The sequence below is a fragment of the Rhinolophus hipposideros genome (genome assembly GCF_964194185.1).
Source record: "Rhinolophus hipposideros genome assembly, chromosome: 17".
Taxonomy (NCBI): Eukaryota; Metazoa; Chordata; class Mammalia; order Chiroptera; family Rhinolophidae; genus Rhinolophus; species Rhinolophus hipposideros.
In genome coordinates, this window is record NC_138063.1 from 25,595,292 (window position 1) to 25,621,115 (window position 25,824).

Genomic DNA, 25,824 nt, shown 5'->3' on the forward strand with positions numbered 1-25,824 from the left:
GAAAGGCTGTAAGTGATAGAACTGAGATTACAAAAGAGGACCAACTGCTTATTTGCTAATCAGTTTGATATAGATCCTGAGCTCCAAGAACTATGTAAAAGTTACATCTCAAAGAGTTCATAAGAGGTTATTTAAACTATTACAAGTATGAAACTGAAGATGAAAGATGCTACCAAGTAAAATATTTCTGTAAATCAGATTAAGGCTGTGAATTTTCTCTTCATTGCCTGTGCACCCTCTACTGGCTGAATGGTGACACTGCTTTAAGAATCACACAAACACCAGGGGGAAATTGCTTTATATATCTCTAAAAACTGTTTAAGCAAAAAAAAAAAAAAATTAAAAAAAAAAAAATTAGTTATATGGGAAGTATGACCATTATCTACAATATGATCACTGCCATATTTCTGAGAATGTCCCTATTCTTGAAGAGAAAAATAGAAAACAGCGATGGAAATGAAAAAACAGCTTTGGGGATTTTTCTTCCATGCATAGTTTATTTCATTCAATCAGGGATCAACAAACTTTCTGTAAAGGGCCAAGGACAAATTCGTTAGGCCATACACTTTCCATTCCAACTGTTCAACTGCTATCATGGTGCAAAAGTGGCCAAAAACGATATGAAAACAAACGAGCGTGACTGTTCATATGCTGCAATAAAATTTTATTTATGAATACTGCAATTTGAATTTCACATAATTTTCCTATATCACCAAATATTATTCTTTTAATTTTTTTCAATCATTTGAAAATATAAAAACCATTCTTAGCTCATGAGACATGAGCCAAACAACATAGCTCAAGGCAAGAGGCCAGATCGGGTCCATGCACTGTGTTTGCCAACCCCACATCAAATGGTTACCTTCAACAATGCTTGGCTGAACCGTCTCATTACGTTCAAGTACATCTCATGGGTCTTTGGATCTCTCTGTTGAGTATCTTGATCTTCACATTCCACAATCACATACCTTAAAAATATGTTAAGTCATTCAGATGATTTGAATGAAACTGAGATTCATTCTGTAAATACTTATTATGCCTTTCCGTTAAAGCAGATTAATTCACAGGTGCCAAATAATTAAATGGGAGTAATGAGACATAATTTATCATCACTCATTTAAAAGTGGAGAGTTAAGGAATGTATACTACCATCTATAAAAGAAAAATTAATAACAATGCCTTAATTTGCACAATATCCTAGATTTTCTAAAATTTTGGTGTCAAATCAAGCATTTTCTCCTAATACTTTATGAGTACAGTACATAGAGCATCAACATCTTCAGAAATCACCTAAGCTCACATATCTGTCAAGTGACACTAGACAAGAATATTTTCACAACGTACGTAATACTTTTGGTATTACGTAAGGGTCTCTGAAAACCAATCTGAAGCTATTGCCCTCATTAATATCCTTCTGAAAGATGAATAAAAATTTAAGTTGATTCTTCCTTTCCCATCAAATTTTCCCATTTCTCAAAAACCCATGTATATAATCTTCAATCTTTTCTATCATAAAACTGTGGTCTTAGAGAGTCAAAGGAAATTTTAAATATTTTCTTAAACCTAAACTACATATACAACTACAAAATCATATAAGCAGTAATCTCGATTAGATCTTTTTAAAAATAAATTTTATTAAATTTATTGGGGTAACAGTGGTTAATAAAGTTATATAGGTTTCAAGTGTACCATTTTATAACAATCATCTGTATATCATATTGTGTGCTCACCACCCAAAGTCAAGTCTACTTCTGTCATTATATATTTGACCTCCTTTATCCTCTTCTGCCTCCCTTGTCTCCCCTTTCCCTCTGGTTGAATTAGATCTTACAGGTCTTCTAATCCAATGTTTCTGCTTTTTGTGTGTGTGTGTGGGTTTCATTTGTTTTTAAGTATAGTTTCAAGTGTACAACATACAAGGTGTGATTAAAAGTACAGTAACTGTTTAAATTTTAAAAAATGTATTACAGTAAAAGACACATTACCATTAATCCCCATCAAAATATGCCCCCTCAATTCGAACACACTTATCCAACGATTCTTGCCACTTTCTGAAGCAGTTCTGGAAGTCCTCTTTTGTGACTGTCTTTAGTTGTGCTGTCATGGTTGCCTCAATGTCCTGAATCCATTCAAACATTTACTTTTCATGGTCATTTTGACTTTGGGGAAGAACCAGAAGTCGCATGGTGCCAGATCCAGTGAATACGGTGGTGAACACATACCATAATATTTTTATTTAACAGAAATTGCTCTACCAGAAGCGATGTGTGACATGGATTGTTATGATTGAGGATGAAGTAAAGACACTCATGAAAGAGGACCTCCAGAACTGCTTCAGAAAGTGGCAAGAACTATGGGATAAATGTGTTAAAAGCGAGGGTTAATGGCAATGTGTCTTTTACTGTAATAATTTTTTTTTTTTACTTTTATAAGGGGAATTTATCTGGAAATTGGAAGAGTCAACAGAGCACAATGCATATAAAAAAGCCCATTTTAAAGCAAATCTGTAACTTGAAAAAACAATCTCAAAATATTCTGAGGGCCGTATATCATTTGAGAACTTCCAGCCACTGGGTAATTTCTTTGTATCAGCTGGCATGTCTAGCAATGGCATTCCCATGAAAAGCTTTGTCATTTTTCAGTCTTCCTTCCACAGGCCTACGTCTTATTTCCAGATGATGCTTCAGGGAGGATGGAAGGTCCATGACGTCTAAGATTAGTGTCGTCTACTGAAGCATCAAGACCTGGCAAACTGAGCACACATCATACGGTGAGTACCAATATTTCGGGGGTGGGGGTTAAGAAGATACTGGAACTTGTGCCCCTAATCAGAAGGGGCACAAATTATCTGGTTTACACTGAAGACCTAGTTGGTTATCTGGTTTACACTGAAGACCTAGTTGGTTATCTGGTTTACACAGAAGACCTATTTGGGTCATTCTGAGAAATAAATTTTCTTCTGTGTTAGGAAACCTCATCATGAGACTTGAGATATACTGGTTTGGAAAGTTCCCTCAGTTTTTCCTGGCTTTGAAGTCCCCAACCTCGTAATGAGGTAAAGACCATTGGAAGCAGATGAGTCTTGGGTAAGGAATCTAGTAATGCAGTCCAATTTCAATCCTGGCTGTGCATTCATCTATACACTGCTTAATCAGGTCTGTATCTGTGAGATTTTTTTGTTTTTCTGGAACAGAGTTCTGGCTTAATTTACTATATACTGTTCTTTAATTATGTCTTCCATCTGCCCTGATGCCGCCTGCCATTTCCTCGCAAGCCTGAAAATTCAGTGGTAGAGGCCGAGAACTTCTTGTCATGTTGCTGTTGTCATTCCCCATTCTTCCTTCCCCCATCCACAGAAGCACCACAGCCCCAGGAGGGCTGAGAGGAGGCGGTGCTGGGAGCCAAACTGAGCCTGGGCAGATGGAGCTCGGGCATGTCTGGTAGCAAATATTTTTTATTTAAACATTCATCGTATCTTTTGATCACACCTCGTAGCTCCCTTCAGAGGACATAAAGAAACTGATGCTAGATGCCATATCTTAAATACTTTCAGTAGCCCAACATACACAACATATAGTCTTATATATAGAAATGTTTTAAAGTTTGATAAAAATAAGAGCCTTCCCCTCCCAACTTCCCAGTGTCACGCTTTACCATTATAATAACAGGTGTTCTGGAAGTCCCGAGTTGTATAACCTAGAATGTTCTGTCAAGAGGTATGACGAACTGAACCATAACACCATATCCACCATATCATGTTTCTAACAAGCGTTGTAAACCAAAAATTCAAGAAGGCATTCTTGAATCTTGAATCAAGAAAGCCTCTTAGAGACACAGGATATATATGACTAAAATAAAATTAATTAAAATTAAATAAAATTCAAAATTCAGTTTCTCAGTCATTCGATCCACAGTTTGAATGCTCAGTGGCTATATATGCCTCACTGCAGATTAATTCCATCACTGCAGAATGTTTTATTGGACAGCTTTGTACTACATGAATAAGCTAACAACAGTTAAGATAAACTCGTATTTCCGATTCATGGTATTCCAAGATGTTTGGTCACTTCAGGATACTCCCTAAGAATGTGGAACAGTGATTCTAAACTGTAAAACTGTCAATTATTCAAACCCAATCCGTACCCTTTTACCCTTTAAAGTCCTTAACTGCATGATCTTAGTATATTGATTGTATTTTTCTGTGTTTATGTAGCAAATTAATTTCTAAATGAGCAATACAGACGACACACTGTACAGTCTCCATTGTTCTGTTTTGGTCTCCTTGGTCACCAAATAAACACAATGGCCACAGTGATTGCCTGTGATTGAGGGTATATGTTGATACTCATGATAAAGATCAAGTATTAAATACCTTTCAAAATCATTCAAGCCAAAGTTCTGCTGCAAAGATAAAATATCTAAAATAACAATATTTAAATTTAAAAAAATTACAATAAAAGATTAACAAATCTAAAATAAAAATAACAGCACTATTTGCAAACTGAAGGCAAATTAAGATCAAGACTAGAAGACCTAGATTTGAATAATTTCTGAATTCTCTTCACAGCAGTATGATAGATTCTACAAATCACTCTACAGTATGCCCTTTAAAACTGTCATCTTCAAGTCAGAAAAGCAGACAAAAGTGTCCCAGTAACCATTTTAAGATGACATCAGTGGACTACCATACCTGTTTCCTGGTAATTTTGTTTTGTGGGGCAAATAACCTTTATTACTTTGACAGGGCTTACCAGTTATAGAAAACATGTCAAAGCATCCAAAGTTTACTTTCAATTTCAACATACTGGTATAGCTATAAAAATAAAATACTGAATGGATTTATAGATCCTGATACCTAACACTTTATAGATTGGAGACTGTAACTCCCCTCTGCGGCTTAAAAGGTTGACACTATTCATTTTAAAAGGATTGTTTGCACAACAATAGTCCCCTAAGGATTCAGCCATAGCAGAAATCCCACTTAAATGACTGGAAAGGGAAGAAATGAAAAAGGAAATTCAAAATGTTCAAAAGGTAATAGCACAATCAATTAAAATTTGTATTTCAATACATTTGTTATAATAAAGTAAAGCTTAGGGTGAGAGGCACTTAAATTGTCACATTTGATTAATATTTTTATACTATTCTGTCCGTGATCAAAGGAAAAAAATGATCATTTTAAACCAAATGTTTGAAATGACTTCCCATATTTTCACCTACAATCATTAATGCGATGTCTATCAAAGTCAGAAGTCCATATCACCCACTTTTTTTCCCCATGAGTATTTCTGAATATGTAACAGAAGTGAACTTTAAATATGGGAAAACAATTGCTGCTCAGAGAATGAATAGGCATAGCACATGCCACTGCTTCATTGATTCAGAGATACAGTAGGAAAACATAAATCAAATCTAAGTTTGATGGAATGTTTATAAGATTGGGAGCTGGGGATGCACTTTATTATCTGTGGAGAAAGGTTCTTTCTGAACAGAAATGGTTGCCTTGTTCAAAACTGCTCATCTAAAAGGTTTCCTACTATTCAGCAGCTTTCAGAATGGCTTGAAAACTCGTCCTATTAGAAAGATACTATCAAAGATAGTATCAAAGATACTATCACCACTAATTTCAGGTTTTACAATGAAATCTGGTCAATAGTCTAATCCAAAGAATGCATAATTTGTAGGTATACACACAGCGCTTAGAATAGTAACCAGTGTAGATTATAAATTCTGAGCTAGAGAAAACTGTCCATGAATATTTTAAGGAAATAACATTACCTATAACAAAATTCTTAGCAAATGACTTAAAATATGTATAATCTTAATTTTAAAATAACTAAGAAGCAAAAGAAAAATAAAATAAAATAAAATAAAATAACTAAGAAGCTTACCAGTACCTATTCAAAAACTCGGAAACATGCTCCACACATTTTTTAATTTCCTTTTAAATATTTACTTAAGAGTTTCATGAGGAAATATTTTTCTATAACACCAGTGAAGAGACATCCACTTAAGAATTCAGGTTAGAATATGGAGAACATTAGGATGCAACAGGTTACATTCAAAGGAAATAGTAGCAATTTGGTAATGTGAGAATTTCTAAGTAAACTTTTTAAAATAAAAATGGTGATTAATAACTATCCAAAACATTCTGTGGGTATATTTTCAAGGACACGCTGAAATTTACTATGAGAAAAAATGTTTTATGAATATTATATTAAATTGCTAAAGTAAAAACAAGGAACTATTTTTCTCCCCACACAGAGGGCACAAAAATGACAGATTTAGTCAAGATTACCGATAGTGGTTTTCTTTTTCATAAAGAGAACCATAAAGACTGAAACTAAATAATGATTTCTTGTTTGCGTAAATAATAGACAAATGTGTTTGTAATGAGCCCTTTAATTTAGTTACCTGTTTCTTCGCTTCAGGGTGTAGTGTGCACGATAACATTAGGTTGGGAGAATGGGAGAGTAAAGTTAAGGCTTGATTTGACCTACTAAGACAGTTTTTCTAAACTCAGTCTAAAACAAGACAGTGTTTTATTTTGCCATGGAAAGCAAAGTGCCTCATTATTCTTCAAATATTATGAGCTTTAAGAATGGATGCCTATTAATTTGTACTGTTTAAATAAACACAGTAAACTGAGCTGTAAGGTTAGATCAGAGATCATTTCCACAGTTAAAAAATATCAAGGATATCAAGTTTTAAGTATTTTCTCAAACGTACAAAAAAGCTTCAGGTAGGGCTTACCCAGCTGGCTCTTCCCTTTGTTTGCTCTGTAAAACTGGATAAGGCACTCTTGTCTAGTGTTTAATCCTAGTGCTTTTTTTTTTTTTTAATTGAACCAAAATATTTCTCCCTGTAGCTTAAGCTTCTTGTCCCTTACACTTTAAAATTTGGGACAGATAAAGCAAACCTTGCTTCATATTAATTGTGTCTCAAGAAGTCAATTAACCTTTCTGTGCCTTAGTTTCTCCCTTTCCTTTGAATCAAAAAAATTGTTCTCATGTAAAATAGAGGTATTTATACTTGCCCTATGTAACTTCACAAGGACAAATAAGAAAACGTCAATGAAAACACTCTGTAAATGGCAAAGAGCTAGATGAATGATCTAATCCTAGTTCAGGTTCTTTCAAGTTCAATTACATCATGCCTCTGCCTCAGTTTCCTCATCTATAAATTAAGTAACTTCAAATTGAAATCTTTGAGTTTTATATGATTCTAATGTGTTGGTAAACAATTACCAACACTCTGAAGGACTATGAAGTATCATACATTACTTAAATAACATAAAAGGCAAACAGATATCAAACTGAAAAAAAAAGTTACCTAATTTTATCTTAAATACTGGAAAGTCAGTGAAAGGAAGAGAAAATATGGTGCTAATAAGCATTTCCATGAGAACAGTTGTAAAGGAATAGAATTAGATGTACGAGATATGATCAAAAAAATACAGTGAATGTTTAAGTAAAAAACTTTATTACAGTAAAAGACATATTACCATTAATCTCCCTCAAAATACTCCCCGTGGCTTCGAATACACTTATCCCATCGTTCTTGCCACTTTCTGAAGCAGTTCTGGAAGTCCTCTTTCGTGAGTGTCTTCAGTTGCGCTGTCGTGGCTGCCTCGATGTCCTGAATCATTTTGACTTTGGGGAAGAGCCAGAAGTCGCACCAGATCTAGTGAATAAGGTGGGTAAGAATACTTTGCGATGTTTTTATTTGACAGAAACTACAGTATACCAGAAGTGATGTGTGACACAAGAGTGTTGTCATGATGGAGGATGATTTACAGCACACTTTAAAACACACCTTCTCTCAACCATAGCTTACACCCGACTGACTGCACTGAACAAGTTGAAACATTACTAAGGTTCGATGTGCCACTTTCTGCATTGAAGATTCCTGCCTTTACATTGGGTGGCTCTAGGCAGCAGCATTCACATTTATTGATCACAACGGAGAGGCTCCGTGTCACACATCACTTCTGGTACAACAATTTCTGTCAAATAAAAACATGTGTCCTCATCCACCTTATTCACTGGATCTGGTACCGTGTGACTTCTGGCACTCCCCCAAAGTAAAAATGACCATGAAAGGTAAACATTTTGAATTGATTCAGGACATCGAGGCAGCCACGACAGTGCAACTAAGGACACTGATGAAAGAGGACTTCCAGAGCTGCTTCAGAAAGTGGCAAAAACGATGGCATAACTGTGTTTGAAGCGAGGGGGAATATTCTGAGAGGGATTAATGGCAATGTGTCTTTTACTGTAATAATTTTTGTTTATTTATACATTCACCATATTCTTTGATCACAACTCGCAAATACTGCATTTACTTTTTTGACGATTGTTCATACCTTATTTTAAACTGACTTTATGTATACAGTATGGGGAAAAAAACAGCCCTGAAGAATGACAAGAAAACAAACAGAAAATTATATTCACATACCAGTATAGATAATTAGCCAGTGTTGAGTTTTTGCAGGCTCTTGATATCAAGAAGGTGCAGAGATCTTGCTGAAAGAATGAAAGGAAATGTATATATATTACCTTGTGCTATTAACAAAGAGAAAATAAGAGAGTATACATTTACCTATCAGTTTTTATCTACACATCTGATGTCAGAGATCAGATTTCATGCATGGATCTGTCCCTGCCTCCCTCCATCCAGTATTTATTCTAACTCAATATTTATTCCATAATGTGAGAGGCTAAGGCTGCCACGGTTCACAGTCTTCCTTGTCCTACTGGAAGCTTAATATTTGGTGTAGGAGAGAAATATTAAAGAAATAGTCCTAGAAATAATTTAGATAGGAAAGTCAACAGAGGCAGAAATCAGTACGTGATATTTAGGCAAGACCAAAATGACACTATGTACAGAGGCCCTGAACTTGACTGTTCAAGGAATTTTTAAAAGGCCCAATGTGGCTAAATTAGAGTGAACACTAGACTAAAGGAGGCTAAAAAGGTAGGCAAAGTCCAGGTTATTCAAGACCTTTAAGGTGACACTACTGAGTCGATTTTATTTCCAAAGCAAGGGATACTCAACATAAGATCTTCAGGAGGAGAGTGAGATGGCCTGATTTACACTTTATGAAAAGGACTTCAGTTGCTCTGAGAGGTATAGACCTGATATCAGGTAGGACACTATGACAGTAGTCCTGAAGAGTTAACCGTGAGAGTGGAGATAGAGAGACGTGGACAGAGTTTCAAAAATATTTTTCAAGTATAATTAATAGGAATTGCTGATGAAGAGGAAGTAGGAAAGAAATACAGTAACTCCCAAATTTATGGATTGGGTTGATTTGTTATATCATACACATGAAAACTGCAAGTGAGGAATGGGCTAGCGTGAGGGCAGAGAGCTGTATTTTAAAATACTAAGTTTGAAATACCTGTAGGATATACAAGGGAGATCCAGTAGGTTGATCATTTGAGTATATGAATCTAAAACTCAGGTGAGAGAAATGCACTAGAAATATAAATTTGAGTTTACCAGTACAGCCTAGGGCGAGAGTATAAATTGAGACTGGAAGAGCACCCTGAGGAACATTAAGATGTCAAGCAGTGGAGAAAAAGTGCTGACAAAGGAAACTGAGAAAGAACAGCAAGAAGTGAAGAGGAAAACAAGGGATGTGCGATATCATCTAAACCATGAGAAGAGTTCGGTATTCAAGAGAGTGATTTACTTTGCTGAATATTGCTGAGAGGAACTGAAAACCATGCACAATCATAAACATTAAAGTCATTTACTACTTTAGCAAAGTTAAGTTTTAATATAATCATGGGAAGTAAAGGCCAGAATGATAAGCGTTAAAGACTGGAAAGAAAGGAAGGAGAGAGTCAGTAGGTACAAACAACTCCTCTGAGAAGCTTCATCATGAAGAGAAGTCAGAAAGTAAGTTGCTGTTCCGCGGAATGTGGTGTCAAGAAAGAGTTTCTGTTTTCTTCATTTCTGAATTTTTAAGACAGGAGGTATTAACAAACATTTGTATATTTCCACGAGGAAAAGAAGAAAGCCTATCTTTGAAGGCAGTTATATTTTTTTTCTGTGTAAGAAAACAGAAGCAAAAGATAGGAAAGGGTTCATGTCTGTTAACCTGTGAAGGGAAATTGGGACCATTCTTACCTAATGGTTTCCATTAAGTATGAGCAGAATTGTCATCAGAAGATTGGGAGACAGGGCATAAAGAACAGAGTAGAAAAGGTACGAAACAGTCACTGCAGAGCAGGGAGAGCAACCCAACTAGAGAAACGTAAGATGGCAGACAGTGTAGTGTGCCAGCCTGACGTTTGTGGTCATGAATTTATAGTGATAGCAACAGCTTAGCTATGTTCTTTGCTTCAGCAGTATTTAGGCACAGAGAAATAAAGCAATTAATTATGCTTATCAAAAGCTAAGGTTTTGCCAGGGGAACTGAAGGTACCAATAAAAGAATGATTAAAGTGATGAGCTATGGGATAAAAGCTATATCCAGAGAAAAGCAAATATTAAAGGGGGCTGATGAACAAAGAAAGGGGTAGAGATCAATTGATTAGAAGTTTCAATGAAATATGGGTACTTAAGAAAGTAAGCTAGAGTAGTAAGAGCTTGTTATCAAAAAGCAGATATGTCATTACTTTCAGAGGTGGCAAGAAGTCGTATTTCCAATTTTAGAGTAAAAACTTTAGCACTCGAGTTTAAATGTGTAACATTTAAAAACCCAATAAGGAAAACTCCTTAATCAGAAAGCCGTAATATAATGCTGACTCCATCAGTTGAAAAGGTAGAGTCTAAGTCTAAAGTTTATCTTTGACTATGAGAAGGACACTATACTTTTCTATTGTGACATACAATTTAAATCAAAAATGTGTTTCATCTGACACTGCTTTTTTCATTAAAAATATTTACAGAGTTTAAACAGGGGAGAATTAAATTGAAAAACTTTTGTGAAACAGGAAACACATACAGTACAATTTTAAACTCAATTTGGATGAAAATCAATGTGGATGAGCAATATTTTAAAAATTTTAAACAATCAGAAGAATCCTCTTTAAGCAAAAAAAATCTCATATTGAAGGTCAGAGATATATATAAGAAGAAATAGTAAATAAAAATACAGGTAAGTACCTCTAAATAGTTATTGATTGTATACAATAAAAATATTAGCTAATCTGGGGGTTAAATGAGAGAACTAAATCACTAGATAAAAATTACATACAAATAAACAAGTGTACTGTTTTGGACAAAGGTAATACTGATTACGCCAGACTTAAAGATAGATGTTAAAATAGCTAGGATAACCAGCAAAAGAATCAATATAGACAATATAACCTCTAAGCTGGACGTAGAGATGGAAGATAAGGAGAGGATCCAGCCAAAAACAGGCAAGAAAAAAAATATGTTAAGAAAAAACAGAAAGTACCATATAAGATGGCAAACAAATTCCAAATATAGGTCTAATCACAGTAAAAACAAATGTGGTCAAAGTTCCAGTTAAATAAAAGACAGGAGTGTTAACCTGGATTAAAAAACAAAATCAGTTAGATGATGTTCTTAACAGAGAAATCTAAAATACAAAGCCACAGAAATATTGAAGGAACTGAAAAGTATACCAATGAATACTAATAAAGACAAAAAAGACTTTAAGGCATAAACATAATTAGATATAAAGAGGTTTATTAAACAGTGATAAAAGATTCAGTGTATACTTGAATGCACCTACTAAAATAGCTTCAAAATAGTTAAAGCAAACACCGAGAGAAATACAAGAAGTTGATAATTGTACCACTACACAGGGGGAATTTTACTGATTCTTTAATAAATCAAGCAGAAAAAAATATCAGGCAAGGGTACAGAAGATTTCAACCACACTCCTAAATTTTGACTAAAAGTAATATATATGCATTAAAAAGTCAACTAAGCTTTCTAATATCAAATCATGTATTATTTTAAACATTAGGGGTATAAAAGATTCTTCTCAAATTAGAAGTCTTTGGAAAAAAATTCAACAATACATACTAGATCAGCTTCCACTAAGGTACTTCCAAATGTACTTTTCAGAGCAACACTAGCCAAATAAGCTTATTTCACCTCAAACATTAGTCTACTTATCTACAAGGATTTAATTTTTTGTATAAGTTAAAAACAGTTTCTAAGTACATTATCCTATTTTCAAAGTCATCCTTTTTACAATGTAATCACACACACAATTATAATAATGTTCATTAATATATTAACAATAAATATTGTGAGTTTCCTTAATAAAATACTCAATGTTGTTTTCTTATCGGATATGAATCCATTTACTGGTGCTCAGAGCACCAATAAAATGCCTTGAATTGAAGCTTATCTGGCACTTTTTTCTGAGAGGTAAATCAGCATGCATCATAAAACAAGTTAACAACATTATAATATTTCATTTATTAATCAAAGTTCATGTTCTAAAGAACAACATAAAATATTGATCTGATAGGGATTCTCCTATAGGAAACTTGAAAAGCTCTGTACTCACCTCCAGATTTTCACCATCTGAACCTTCTTTTGTTTTAGATGCAGGAGGAGGGGAAGACACTGGAGGAAGAGGGCTGCTTATAATTTGGGAGCTAAAAAAACAATAGGGGTTATTTCTGAGATGTAAATATTCTGTCTGCAAAAAAAGACAGGCATTTTTTTCAGCATGGTTCACCTCAATTTTGTCTGGTTAAAATGTCAATCTTAAAGTGAATACTGTGCAAAACTTGTCATATTATGCTCCGGAAAAAGAGGTCCCATAGTCATAAAATATGGGTAATAGCCTCTTGGAGACACATGTGCAAGTCTGCATATTAAAGGTTTTGATAACTACTGTGGTTCCAAAAAAGAGGCCATTTTACTTTAAAGCAGCATTTCAGCATTTCCCAAACATATATGGCCACAAGACCACCCCGACCTCTTTTTCAACTTTTTATAAAATAAAATTAGTGACGAGCGGACCATAATTTGGTAAATACTGGATTATAGTTCACATCCTGTCATAAAATGTTAGACTTCTAAAAAGCATTCTAGGTGCCATAAGGAGAAAGGTAAATTAGCATAACCAGAAATCGTAGGCCTCCAGTGTACAGTGGGAGAAAATGTAAGGGAGTTTCTTTTCCAAAATATAGAAGCATATAAAGCAGGCCAGGGAAGAAAAAGCTCTTTTCCTGTTTTTCAGTTCTTCTCTAAATGAAACACAGAAGATGAAAAACAGCAATAACATAAATATAAAGGAAATTTTAGAAATATAATCATGAGGTCATGTGATAATTGAAATAATTGACTGATTAAGGAAATCTGATTCTAGACTTCATTCTGTCATTAACCAATCTCATGACCTTCACAAGACAAGTTGATATTGATGGGATTCAGATTTCTCACCCAAAGATTCCTATTTATCTCAAATTCTAAGATTTTATGGAAAGTACAATGGCAAACTGGAAAGAACAGGAACTTGGAACTTGGGAGTCAACTCTACCATTTGCAAGGTAGACATATGATTTGGGGCAATTTACTTAACTTCTAGTTAAGTCTTTCATATCTAAATTTGGGAAATGAATACCTACCTCAGAGGATTATTGGTGAGAGTTTTAATTGTTACTATTGTTAACAGCTGACTTTTAATTCAAGAAACATGCTGTTTCTTTAATTACTAAAGAGGTGAAAAGCAGCCAATAAAAGAACTACAACTCATACAATAAAATATTTGAGTTCAGTGACATGCCCAGTCCTTCATTTTATTTTTGCATGAGCAGTAAAGAGTATCCAACCCTTAACCATGTCGGACAGTTTTCTAAATGCTTTATGTGTGTTAACTCATTTAGTCTTAAAGATCACTTACTACTGCTATATCCTCACTTTTAAAATGAGAAACTGGGACCGCATAGAGAATTATGTAACTTGTAAGTTTATACAACCAGTTAAGTGGCAGAGTCAAGATTTTAATTTAGGTATTCTGATTCCACAGCCTGAAAACACTGCTCTGTAATATAGTAACTTGTATTCTGTGACCATATTCACAGACCATATTCACTGGTAAAACTTCAAACTTAGTACACACTAGGGTTTGGTACATCTGAGGAAAACAAAAAAGAGAGAGTGTTTGAAAGGGGGGGAAACTGTCAGATTTGAAAGTAATTCCTCCCTGGATATCCATACCTATCTATTTCTGTAGAATTTATTCCAGAACTGGACACACTTTCTGACACTGAACCCTGATTATCCTTCTTGGTAGGTTCTAATCCATTCTTTATATCATCAAAGTTTTCATATTTGAGAGCTTGGACCAGCTGTAATAGGTACATCAACAAATCCTGGAAAACAAACAAACAATAAGCTAATATTAGAAAAACAAAAGCAATATGATTATAGACATAATTTATTCCTAAATATCAAGCTAGCAATTTATTTTTATCTACCACTTATCTATTAGCTGTGCTACCTTTGGCAGTTTACTAGGATACCTAACCTCTGGCGTCTCATTGGGTGCTGCTCTATAAAATAGACATAATCATTTAAGCCTTAGAGATGAGTTGTAAGGAAAAATCAGTTAACAGAACAAAAGTCACAGAACAGTGCTTGGCACAGAGTAAATGGCCAGTAAATGCCTTGTTTAAAGTAGTATACAAAAATCAAAGGAAAAAAATAAACAAACAAAAAAAATGATTGAAATGATTCGTGTAAACTAAGAAATTAAGGAAAGAACTTTTTTCAGCAATAGATCAGAAAATGGCATTTTATGTTTAAGATTACAAAAGAAACTCTAAATTTTCAACTTTTCAAAGAATTTGTTTCATAACCTTTCTGATTAGAATTTTTTAAAATCTTGCATTTTTCCCCCTGAAAGCTCACGTTTTAAAGAATTTACTTTCCTGACAACTACCAATAATGGCTTGAAGAAAACAAATCCCTAAGCCTAAATTTCCCATATTTTTTTGACAACCCATGGGACAACTGGGACTAAAAAAGTGTCAACATAGTAGCTTTTACCTTTCTGAGTGTTCCCCTAATGTAAAAGACTCTTCAAGTTTAATGTTTAGAATAGAACTATTTCCTATCTTACTCTGTAAATGTAGTCCTTATCCCTTCTCAATGACTATAAGAAAACTCCAAAAAGTTTTTAAAGCATCTATTGTCTTCCAGTTCCATTTGTCACTCACCTACTTAGCCCCTTGAAACTTATAATTAGATAATTTTGAGACTTTGCAACTACCCATTCAATTTCAGTCTCCTTTTTTAGCCCACAAACCTGTAACCCTGTTAAATCCCCTGTAAAATTTCATGGTACACCCTTTCCTTTCCTATCTGTAACAATTATAGCATTTGTAATTACTTGCTTATGTACTCTTTATGTTTTCCACTGTATTACAAATTCTGTGAGGACAAAGACTACTTCCCAACTACCTGTTTTCCCTTACCACCATTATATATTTTTTCACAAATTTTTCTTACATTGACATAATCAACATTTTCATCATTACCCAAATACTGACAGTAATACACATGATTTCACCACTAAACATTTTTTCACAAAAAAGTTAAATGGGAGGTTAACTTATTAATTCTTATTCAAATATATCAAGCAACATCAGCAGCTAGAGAAATCAATTGACTGTATCAAAGCACCTCTGTAGTGTACTGTTTCTAAAAACTATTTAATTAGAGAAATAAACATCTGATTTTCTATTATAGGATTTGAGATTTATGTCATTTAATGCCTATAGGTATGCTCCCATGCTTTTTCTAAGAAAAAAGTGAATCACATAATAGAAAAACGATTAATATATTTAATGACAAGTAACCTTGGGAGGTTGTAAGTTAGTTTCACGACTAGCCTTTATTACCAAGGCATGCTTGGTAACATATAAGTTAACATATAACTTATTGTGTTTTCCCAATGACAGAAAAAAAACTTACTACATGAAATCAAAAAAGCAGCATTGTTATGAAATTCCCCAGGAAGGAGAAATTCAGAAGAAAACTTTCCTCTTTTTAAGTCACTCATCATCCTCTGATTTGCTGGTTATCTGGTATTCTATATTCAAACTACACTTTCCTTCATTTGCATGGAAATGAATTAACTTCAATAGTAAGTACAAAGTCTGTTTGCTCATTATTTAGTCACATCTTAAAAAATATAAAATTCCTTCAAGCATGAAGGACACAAGCATACAAGTAAAACAAAAATCAGGTTTCCATCTCAGGCAATTCAATAAAAATTTCCCAAGAGCTAGGAAATATTATCTAGATAGCGATCACCATTTCTCTCAAGAACAAGTTAATTCTAATGCTTCAGAGTGCTAATGCCAAGTTGCATGTCAAAATCTTTCACTGACTTCTCATTTCTTATTGAATTAAGAGAAACTCTTCATATAGACATTTACAATCAGACATGGGTTCTGATCTTGCCTCACATACAACTACATACATTCCACACACCTGTTAAAGTGAAATACTTTGTTTTCCTTGTACGTTCCAATCATTTTGCCTTTGCTCATATTGCTCTTTCCACTTGAAACTTATGTCCAAGTCTGAAAATTCTACTCTTCAGGGTCTATCTCAAATGCCATTTCCTCCTCAAATCCTAATGGGAAATCTCTCCTTTTGAGTCATATGTCAATAAGAAATATGGCTTTAAAGATTTCTTAAGTAAAATAATAGCAAGTCAAATTGAGAAAAGTATTAAAATACTAAGATTTAATTTATAAACATATAGGTAGTATGACATTAGGAAATCTATCAGCATAGATTTCATATATAGTATACATTATATATTACATACTGATGTTTTGCAGATAACATGATGCTATATTGACACACAAAAAATGGGAACCCACCTAACAGCTATTAGAATAAGAAAAGATCTCTACACTGGAAAGGTAAAACATAAATATTAAAACCAAAACACAGTTTTCCATTTAACTAACAAACAAAAATAAGAGATAATAGGGATAAGCGTAGTTCACGATAGTAACGATAATTGTCACAGAATAAATCTAATTTTTTAAAAAATACATAAAATTTTTACAGACTCACAACCTGAATAAACAACTTATGTCTCCAGGAGTATCATAAACATATCGATTTTTCCCTAACATAAAAATTTAAGGTAATTCCACTTAAGATTTTGGTAGTATTTTAAGAAAATGACAGAATTATTCTAAAATTCTTAGCAAAAATATATGTACAAACATTATAAATAAAATTGTAAAAAAAAAAAAGGAGAGGATTTGTCCAATCATGTGTGTCCAATTATGAAGTCATTGTCATTTTGTTAAAGTATGATATTAGCACAAAAATAAGATTTGTAGAGGATTATTAGCAAAACGTAAAAGGCATATATATTTTGGCCTAATAATTCCAATGCAAGCTAGTTGTTCAAAAATATGGAAAAATATATATATGTATATATATGTGTCTTTACTAAAATATAACTTTTGCTACAGTTATAGCAAAAGATTCAAAATAACATAACTGCCTAACAAAAGACAATGACAGGTTAAATAATTTATAAAATACATTTGCAGTAAAATATTATGTTGCTGTTTAAAAAGAATAAGGTGGATCAACAGGAGTCCATAAAGTCTAGAAAAACAGGATTTTTTTTTTTTTTTTTTTACAAATTAAACACGCCCTTGACTTCATTTGTCTTAATATTCATTTGCCTGTTTCCAGACTTACGGACACCAAATATATGTGTATATAATGAGAAAATGTCAAAGATTATACTGTTCAGTCAATAAGGCAAGTTTTTAACAATATATTTATAGGGTATTCCTATTTACATTAATTTTTAAAAACAGGTATATATACTATACATGCATACATATACTTGCAATTTGCACAGAGAATATATGGAAAGATATATGAGTGGCTACCCTTCTGGGGTAAGAAATGGTTGGAGGAGTAGGTTGTCAAAGAAATATTACTTTCTATATTATTCTTTCACAATTAAAAAGCAAAGTAAACTGGGGGAAGAAAAGGTTAATATTACAGTAAAGAAATAAACCAAATGCTGTGGGAGCAGAAAAGAAACAAACAAAAATTCTGCTTGCTTCCTAGGATGGTTCGGCGAGGTTTCCCAGAGGTGGTAAAGTCTGTGCTACAAGCTGAAGGATGAATAGGAGAAAGACATCTGGGATGATGAAGAAACACATGCTACTGGAGAGACTGTGACACATTCAAGAAATTAGACTAATTGTCCAAACATAAAACACAGTATTTTTCATTCAAGTTTTCCAGTTGTCCAAGATGTAGATATTTAGACAAATTGACCTTTGATGTATCTTTTGACGCTATGATTAATTATATGATTCCATTAATTTTTGCAATACCAAAAAACATTTGGAGTTTATAAAACCATAAATACTGTACTCCGCAGATACAGCAAAAAGCAAGAGAACATCTGAAACCAATTAGGAATGAAAGGCATGATATGCATGATTTTAGCATAAAATTTGCATAATATAATCTTTCTGCATATGGGCATGAGTACAGTTTTCGAAACTTTGCCCCACATAATTTTTTCTTCATAAGTGTCATGTGACATAAGTAGCTATTATCACTTTTTAAAAAGAAATAGGAAACTGAGGTGAGACTAATATATTGTGTTCCCAAAGACATATATATATATATGTATGTGTATATATTAGATTGGTGTAAAAGTAATTGTGGTTTAAAGGTTAAAAATAATTGCAAAAACTGCAATTACTTTTGCACCAACCTAACACATATATACCCATACATATATATATATATATGTACACAGAGTCAGAGAAAAGACAAAATTCAGATCTTAATATACATCTAACAAATAAATAGTAACAGAATAAAAAGACCTTTTCTTTAGCTGAATATATACAATTAATTACTGAACTAAGTTCAGAGAAAGGGAAATCATAACATAACTTAATCACCATACTATTTATGCTATAACTCTAAAACCATAAAAAAACTAAACCATATTTTGCAGTTTAGAATGCATGCGATGTTTCTATCATTATCCTCTACCTCATAACAAAAATTATAAAGTGCTCTAGAAATAGCTCAGTACTTGCACAAATGCTTTTAACGCCTCTAAGCGCGTGAAGAAACTAAAGTCAGACTATCAAAAAATGATGATTTACAATTTTTCGATTTAAATTCTGAACCAACCATAAGGGGCTGTTTTGACTACTCCCCAGAGACCTTTATCTAAACTCTATGACTCATGCCAGCTATATACAGAGAATTAATGACTTAAAAGAAATTTCTAATGAACTTCAAAATAAATATTTCAATATTTCAAATAAATATTGTAATACTTTTTTTACTTGTGACACAGTAAAGACAATTTAGAAGAAGATAATATGCTGAATAACGATGCTTAGAATTGCTTTTTGATAGGAGAGTGAAAAACATTCTATGTGAAAAACATCCCACTCTGATAAAATGATACAATATTGTGAGATTTGCCTCAAAGTAATCTAGTGGAGGTAGGCAAAGGTGGAAGAGAATAAGTGATGTTATAGGTGACTCAAGATTGGCTATGAGTTGCAACTGCTGAAGATGGGTAAATTATGTGAGCATTCACTATACTATTTACTTCACTTTAAATTCTACTATAATTAAATACACACATATAACATATTGAGCTTAATAAATGCTGTGTTTTGCTTCTTGAAACTCAGATACCACGGCGAATTCAAACCGATTTAATGATTTTTATAAAGGTCAGATCATAGATGTTCTATGGAATCCACATTCCTATATATATCAAGGCTTGAGAAGCGTTATCCCATATCCCATAAGCCCTTTAAGCTAGGTTATGTTAGGTTATGTTTGACAGCACATTCACCCTATAAAACTGAATCAATAAAAAAATACTGCTGGATTAGTCTCCCTCATTAGGAATTACTGAAATTCAAAAGCCAGCAATACTTTGTGTCAACAGAGTTCCTCCTTCCCTTAGATGTATATAAAGAGCCAGATAAAGTTCCGCAGTGTTTGCTTTCCAAAGGATTCAAAAACACCTTCATAAAATCTGCATATACACACAATTGTCAGCAGCTGAAAGTTTAAAGGAATTTGAAGGAGAGTAAGATGACCATGCATCTCTATGTTTTAAAGGCCCCAAGGGCTTTTCAAGGCTACAATTAAATGTGGCTTGTTGTATACTGACTGATAGAAGGGATCTGAATTACTCCCTAGCTGGTGCTGCATTAAACCATTTTTCATTAGAATTCCTTTCTCCAGACAGAGCAATACAAGCTCTGCTGCCAGGTAAATGTCCTGGGAGAGATTGTCCTATCACAAAACAGATCAGGAAGTAAATTTTCATTTCACAGAGGAGTCCTTGGAGGAATATTTTAATTTTACTTCTGAAAATACAACTAGTATATCCTCTTCCCTTCAAAAAAAAAATCTCCCCACCGTCCCCCCCCCCCCCCACACACACACACACACTTGCAGTCTATTTAATCAGGCTGTAGTTTAAGATGTACCCAAAAATGAACAATGACAATAATGTACCTCGTCATCTGCCTGTCGCAACCGGGCAACAGCATACCGCCTCACTGTTGGGTTAGTGTAATGGGAGGACAACAGCTCCAAGGAGTCCTCTACATCCATTGGCTTCCATTTCCCCAGAAGTTCCAATGCCTGTTTGGCCTCCTGAGGGAGATCCCAATTAACACATTTCAAGAATTTTGTCAAAGCCTAAAATCAGAAAAAATGTTTAAATTAGAAATAGCAGCCTATTACCTGGGGTAAGGAAGGTCAAGGGTGACTAGACAGAGTTCTACTTGGTCCTGATGAAAGAGTCACAGAGCCGACGACAGGCTCCTTATGTAAACACTAAACAAAGTTATACACAGGATCCTAGAAAAGCACTATGGGACAAGGGAAAAAAAACAGCATGTTGCCTAAAGCTTTACAGTTCAAACTACTTTCAGCACGCTATGGATTTTTACATTTTCTTTTGTTTTTTCTTCACTGTGCTTTTGTTATTTTAAAATAATTCAGGTCTCAAGAAATAGATATAGTTGAGACATGTCTCATGAACTCTGAGATGCCTTTGAGAAGACCTTCATTTTACATCTACGTGTAACATAAAATGAAGCAGCCAATGAATGAAAGAATCCAAAGCCAAGCGAGGGGAGAACCCACACCACTAACCCCACTCTTGAACGTTTCTACAGGGTCACTGGGTTTCCTAGAGACTCACATACTCATGAGGACTCAAACTAAACTGAATATGTCAGTTCTCTCTTTATGCAGAAAAGTAACTATTTAAAAAGACAATCAAACAAAAACTCCACGGAAACAAAAAAATATATAAATATAGAAGCAGCAGCGAATATTCTTGATTCCACTGGGTGGCTGCAGCATTTTTCTGGAACCTTACTTCTTGAGATAGGTGGCATACTGAAGTTTTCACCAAACTTTCAGGTAAGTAAATTGCCTCAGAGTATATCACTCAAGGCTGCATACATAATAAATGCTTTTTAAAGAAAGCTGTGTATCTGCTTTCTATAAATAGCAATCTCTATTACCAGGTCTCCCTACTGGCAACACTTCCCTGGCTGATCCCAAGACATTTTCTTCTTTCTCTTCCTCTAGGAATTCATCTCTTGAACAAAGATAACTTTAATATTTTAAATTCCTGCTAAAATCTCTTCATTCGTAAACTAATCAAATTCTCAAGAAAATATCCACTGGGATAACAAACCACAATCACTGGTTAGTGTCACAAAAAATGAAACTTCATGCCCATTCCCTAACTTATTCTTGATATAACTAATTTTTTTTTTAAAGGCACTATGGAGATTATCTAGTCCAACGTTCAAATTGCATATAATTTCAGAGAAGTCAAGTGGCTTGGTCATCACCTCAAAATGGTGAAAAAGCTGAGTCCAAGTCCACTGCCGCTCAGCCAGTGTGTCTCCCACGGGGGGGGGGGGGGGGAGTCCTCCTTACCCAGGCCATCTCCTAATTAGCTAAGCCCCTACCCCTCAGAGCCACTACTCCGCCAACACTGATCTCCTAAATCCATTCCCAATTCCTGTCAACTATTTCCTAGCAATATTTCTTGTTTCCCCTCAGATTGATTCTCACTATACCACACATCTGGAGTTTGGAACAGCCTTCCAGCTACGAGCCTCAATAACCGTTACCCGTCCAAGCGTTTCACACAACCTCTCAGAAGCTCAAGTTGGAAGTAATTTTGGCACAAACTTCCCACTGTCAGCAGAAATTTACCTTGTAACATTCCTGACATAAAGAGGTCCAATATTTTCTTTATTCCAATGACTAATTTCCAAAGTGCGTCTTACATTTATAGACACTGAAACCATTTTTGTTGTTTTATGAACAACAAAACTATAATGACCCAAAAGACAACAGTGTCTTCATGTAACTTCTTCCCATTGGTCAGTTTCACTGTCTAGAGAAAATGAGAGTAAATTTAAGCCCCTCTTCACATAGAGAACGTTTCCAATGTTTGAAGATGATTGTCATATGGTTATAGTGTGGTTTCCAGATCAATGATCTGGTCATTCTAATCTGTAAAACAAACAAAAAACAAACAACAACACAATCGTGGCTTCTGTCTCAAAACTCCACTGGTACCTCTCATCACAATCCAAACCTCTAACTCCCAGTGGGCTAACTCTTGTTGCCCTTCTGATTCTACCAAGTTAACCTGTCTAACTCCTGTCTACAAGACTTCCTTATGCTCACCAAAACAGTAGTGTCGTGTTCTGTAAGGCCAGGATGTCAGAACTTCAATTTTTCCAGGCAACTTTTAGCTCTTCTTTAGGAGTTGTGTCAATCTTGTTACCTTCATTTAAACGATGCTCTTCTAAATGATGCTCCAAATGCTTTTGTGGGCAATTTCATCTCAACAGCTGGAATCTGCATTCCCCAAGGATAGCTAGCCATTTCTCCTGCACACCATTTAGCACAGTGTTTCTCTCTAAATAAGAACACAGACTGCCCTACTAACTTATTCCACAGGAATTATTTTTCACTTCTAAATTGTATTTCTAGGTTGAATGTGGAAACAAAGCAATACTTCTTAAATAACTACAGCAAAAGCTCTTCCATTTCATAGTACATCAGCAGTCTTAACAGAAATGTGCAACTGTGTGCTTATTATAAGCAAATCTTGCAGCATACTGATTACCCAATTCAATCACTGAAACAATCTAACTCCTAGATTCTCAGATTTACAGATGTACCAAGATTTACAGAGTACACTACAGCCAAGAAACTTAAATTCCACAATTTTATAAAGGTAAATGTTACAAGTGTAAACAAGGAGGTAGCAGAATGAAGATGAAAACAAGAAGAGGAATTAGAAAGAAAGTATAAGAACAGAGGGCAGCAATAACAATGAGGATACTTAATCTTAAACCCTTTAAAGATGCTTTATTGATCTATGTAAAGATATGGGATTCAAACGCAATTGTATTCCTAGAACTTCCACAGATAACTGGAATGTATTTACAAGCTGCAGATCCAGGGTGTTTGGGGTCAAATCCTACGTCGTTTTTTTTTTTTTTTAACATGCTTTTTTTTTTTTTTTTTGGTTGTTGAGAGCCCACTGGCCCATGTGGGAATCGAACCGGCAGCCTTCGGAGTTAGGAGCATGGAGCTCTAACCGCCTGCGCCACCGGGCCGGTCCCAAATCCTACTTCTTGGCTCCAACAATTACTGAGACATTTGGAGCACATTACTTAACTTTTAAGTGACCTATGTCATTAGATTGTGGTAAAGATTAAATATGTTATCTAATGTAAGTGTTTAGAATAGTACCTTGTATATAATAAACACTTGACAATTGTTAATTATTTTATTATCCAATATTATTGTTATTCTGTTTCTGATGTTGAGTCCAACATTAAGTGTTAACATCAGAACATTTATTACCATGTTTTCCATTAACAGCAATAAACACTTTGTTACCTTCCCTTTCAATCTTAGAATCATCTCACTGGTATCTGCTATTTTTAAAAACACTATCACAATCACGCCAGAGCTAAAAATACTATTATATATTTTTCATGTATAATTCTAATTTTAACTTCTACCAACTCAATTATTGGGAATTTCTACTTTGTTGCTAAAGGAAAACCGGTTGCTCCACTCAAGACACTTCTGAGGTTTTCCATACCATCCAACTCCCTGATTCTCTGTCGGTTTTCCATACAATCCATGAAGTTTTCCATACCATCCAACCATGGTTTTCCATACCATCCATGAGGTTTTCCATACCATCCAACTCCCTGATTCTCTGTCGGTGTGGGTTTTCCATACCATCCAACTCCCTGATTCTCTGTCGACACCAACTGGGTGTCCTACAATGTAATTCCATTCTGACATTAACTACCTAGAGTCAGTGCAGATTCTAAGGGTAAAGGAGTCAGTCTCACAAGGCTGTGTCTCATTTCAGATGACAATCTTGGGTCCCCAGTTCTGTCCGACGTGGCTACAAATCAGGTGTTCCCACCACACCCTCCTCAGGTTCAATAATTTGCTACAATGGCTCACAGAACTCGGGAAATACTTTATTATTGCTGGTATATTATAAAGGCTACAAGTGAATAACACAGATGAAAAGATACATTGAGCAAGTTCTGGAAGAGTCCCTAGCACAGGAGCTTCTGTCCCCATACAGATTAAGGTGCCACCCTCCCGTCACATGGATGTGTTCACCAACCCAGAAGCACTACGGACCCCGTTGCTATGGATTTTTATGAAGGCGCCATTACATAGGTATGACTTATTAAGATCACTGGCCACTGGTGATGAACTAAATCCCCAGCCCCTCTCCCAGAGGTTGGGGGTGGGGCTCAAAGTTCTACTCTCCAATCACAAGGCTGGTACCCCTGGCAATCAGCCCCATCCTCCAAGAGTCACATCATTAGCATAAACTCCAGTATGGTTCAAAGGGGCTTATTATGAATAACAAAAGATGCTCTTCTCCTTACCACTCAGGACATTCCTAGAGTTTTAGAAACCAAATACCAAATGCATATTCTTTATTATATCACAAAATCACAGGTGTTCTGATACTTTCAATTCAAAACATTCAAAAATAAAAGCATGGGTAACTGGGTTGCTCAGTGGTTAGAGCGCAGTGCTCATAACACCAAGGTTGCTGGTTCAACTCCCACATGGGCCAGTGAGCTGTGCCCTCCACAATTAGATTGAAAAACAACAGCTTGACATCGTGGAAAACCACACTTTTCCCCAATATTCCCCAATAAATAAATTTTAAAAATAAAATAAGAAAGTGTTCCCTCACCCTGATCCTTCTAACTGACGTATTTCCTTATTTCAGGCACTCAGGCCTAAGTCCTGGGAGTTGTCTCCAAGTCATTTTACACAATCGCCTCTCTTTCCCTTGGCCTCCAATATTGCTCTCAAATCAGTACATGAGTCTTCTAATTATGTCTCTTTTTTTCATTCTCAGCTCTGTTCCAATCCACCCTGGTTCGTCTTCCTTAAAACACTATTTGCTAAAATAAGATACACATTTTGTTGCGTTAGTGGTTTCCTACTACCAGAGAAATCCAACACCCAAGCATAGAATTCAAGGCTCATCAAAAACTTCCTTCATCTTTTCTATCGCATAACGATCTCTTTCTGTCCCTGCACCTAACACTCTGCTGTACTCATGCTTTTGTTCCCCATGAAAAACAATCATTAAGAAATACCAGGAAAGCTTATTCAGATGTTAAGACCCAGCTTTGCTCTGAGAAACCTCCTTCACGCTGACCCTGTTCTACTCCACATCTCTATTATAGTAATTACTTAAGGTTTACAAAAAATGAGTAA

The 25,824-nt window shown here is 34.8% G+C and overlaps 1 protein-coding gene and 1 pseudogene across 3 annotated transcripts in view; both read right to left on the minus strand.

The window, feature by feature from the left end:
• The window catches only part of PIK3C3 (phosphatidylinositol 3-kinase catalytic subunit type 3), a 129,298-nt gene that overhangs the window by 55,143 nt on the left and 48,331 nt on the right, over positions 1-25,824 (minus strand). For both annotated transcript variants that reach the window (XM_081078333.1, XM_081078334.1), the window contains 5 exons: positions 20,515-20,700; positions 14,164-14,318; positions 12,503-12,593; positions 8,458-8,525; positions 863-968 (listed from right to left, as the gene is read on the minus strand). In XM_081078333.1, the coding sequence (XP_080934459.1) occupies positions 863-968; positions 8,458-8,525; positions 12,503-12,593; positions 14,164-14,318; positions 20,515-20,700 (606 nt within the window). The remainder of the gene's footprint in view (positions 1-862; positions 969-8,457; positions 8,526-12,502; positions 12,594-14,163; positions 14,319-20,514; positions 20,701-25,824) is intronic.
• On the minus strand, positions 2,965-3,328 carry LOC308509672 (LYR motif-containing protein 1-like; annotated as a pseudogene). The gene has a single exon. The product of its transcript is annotated as an LYR motif-containing protein 1-like (transcript).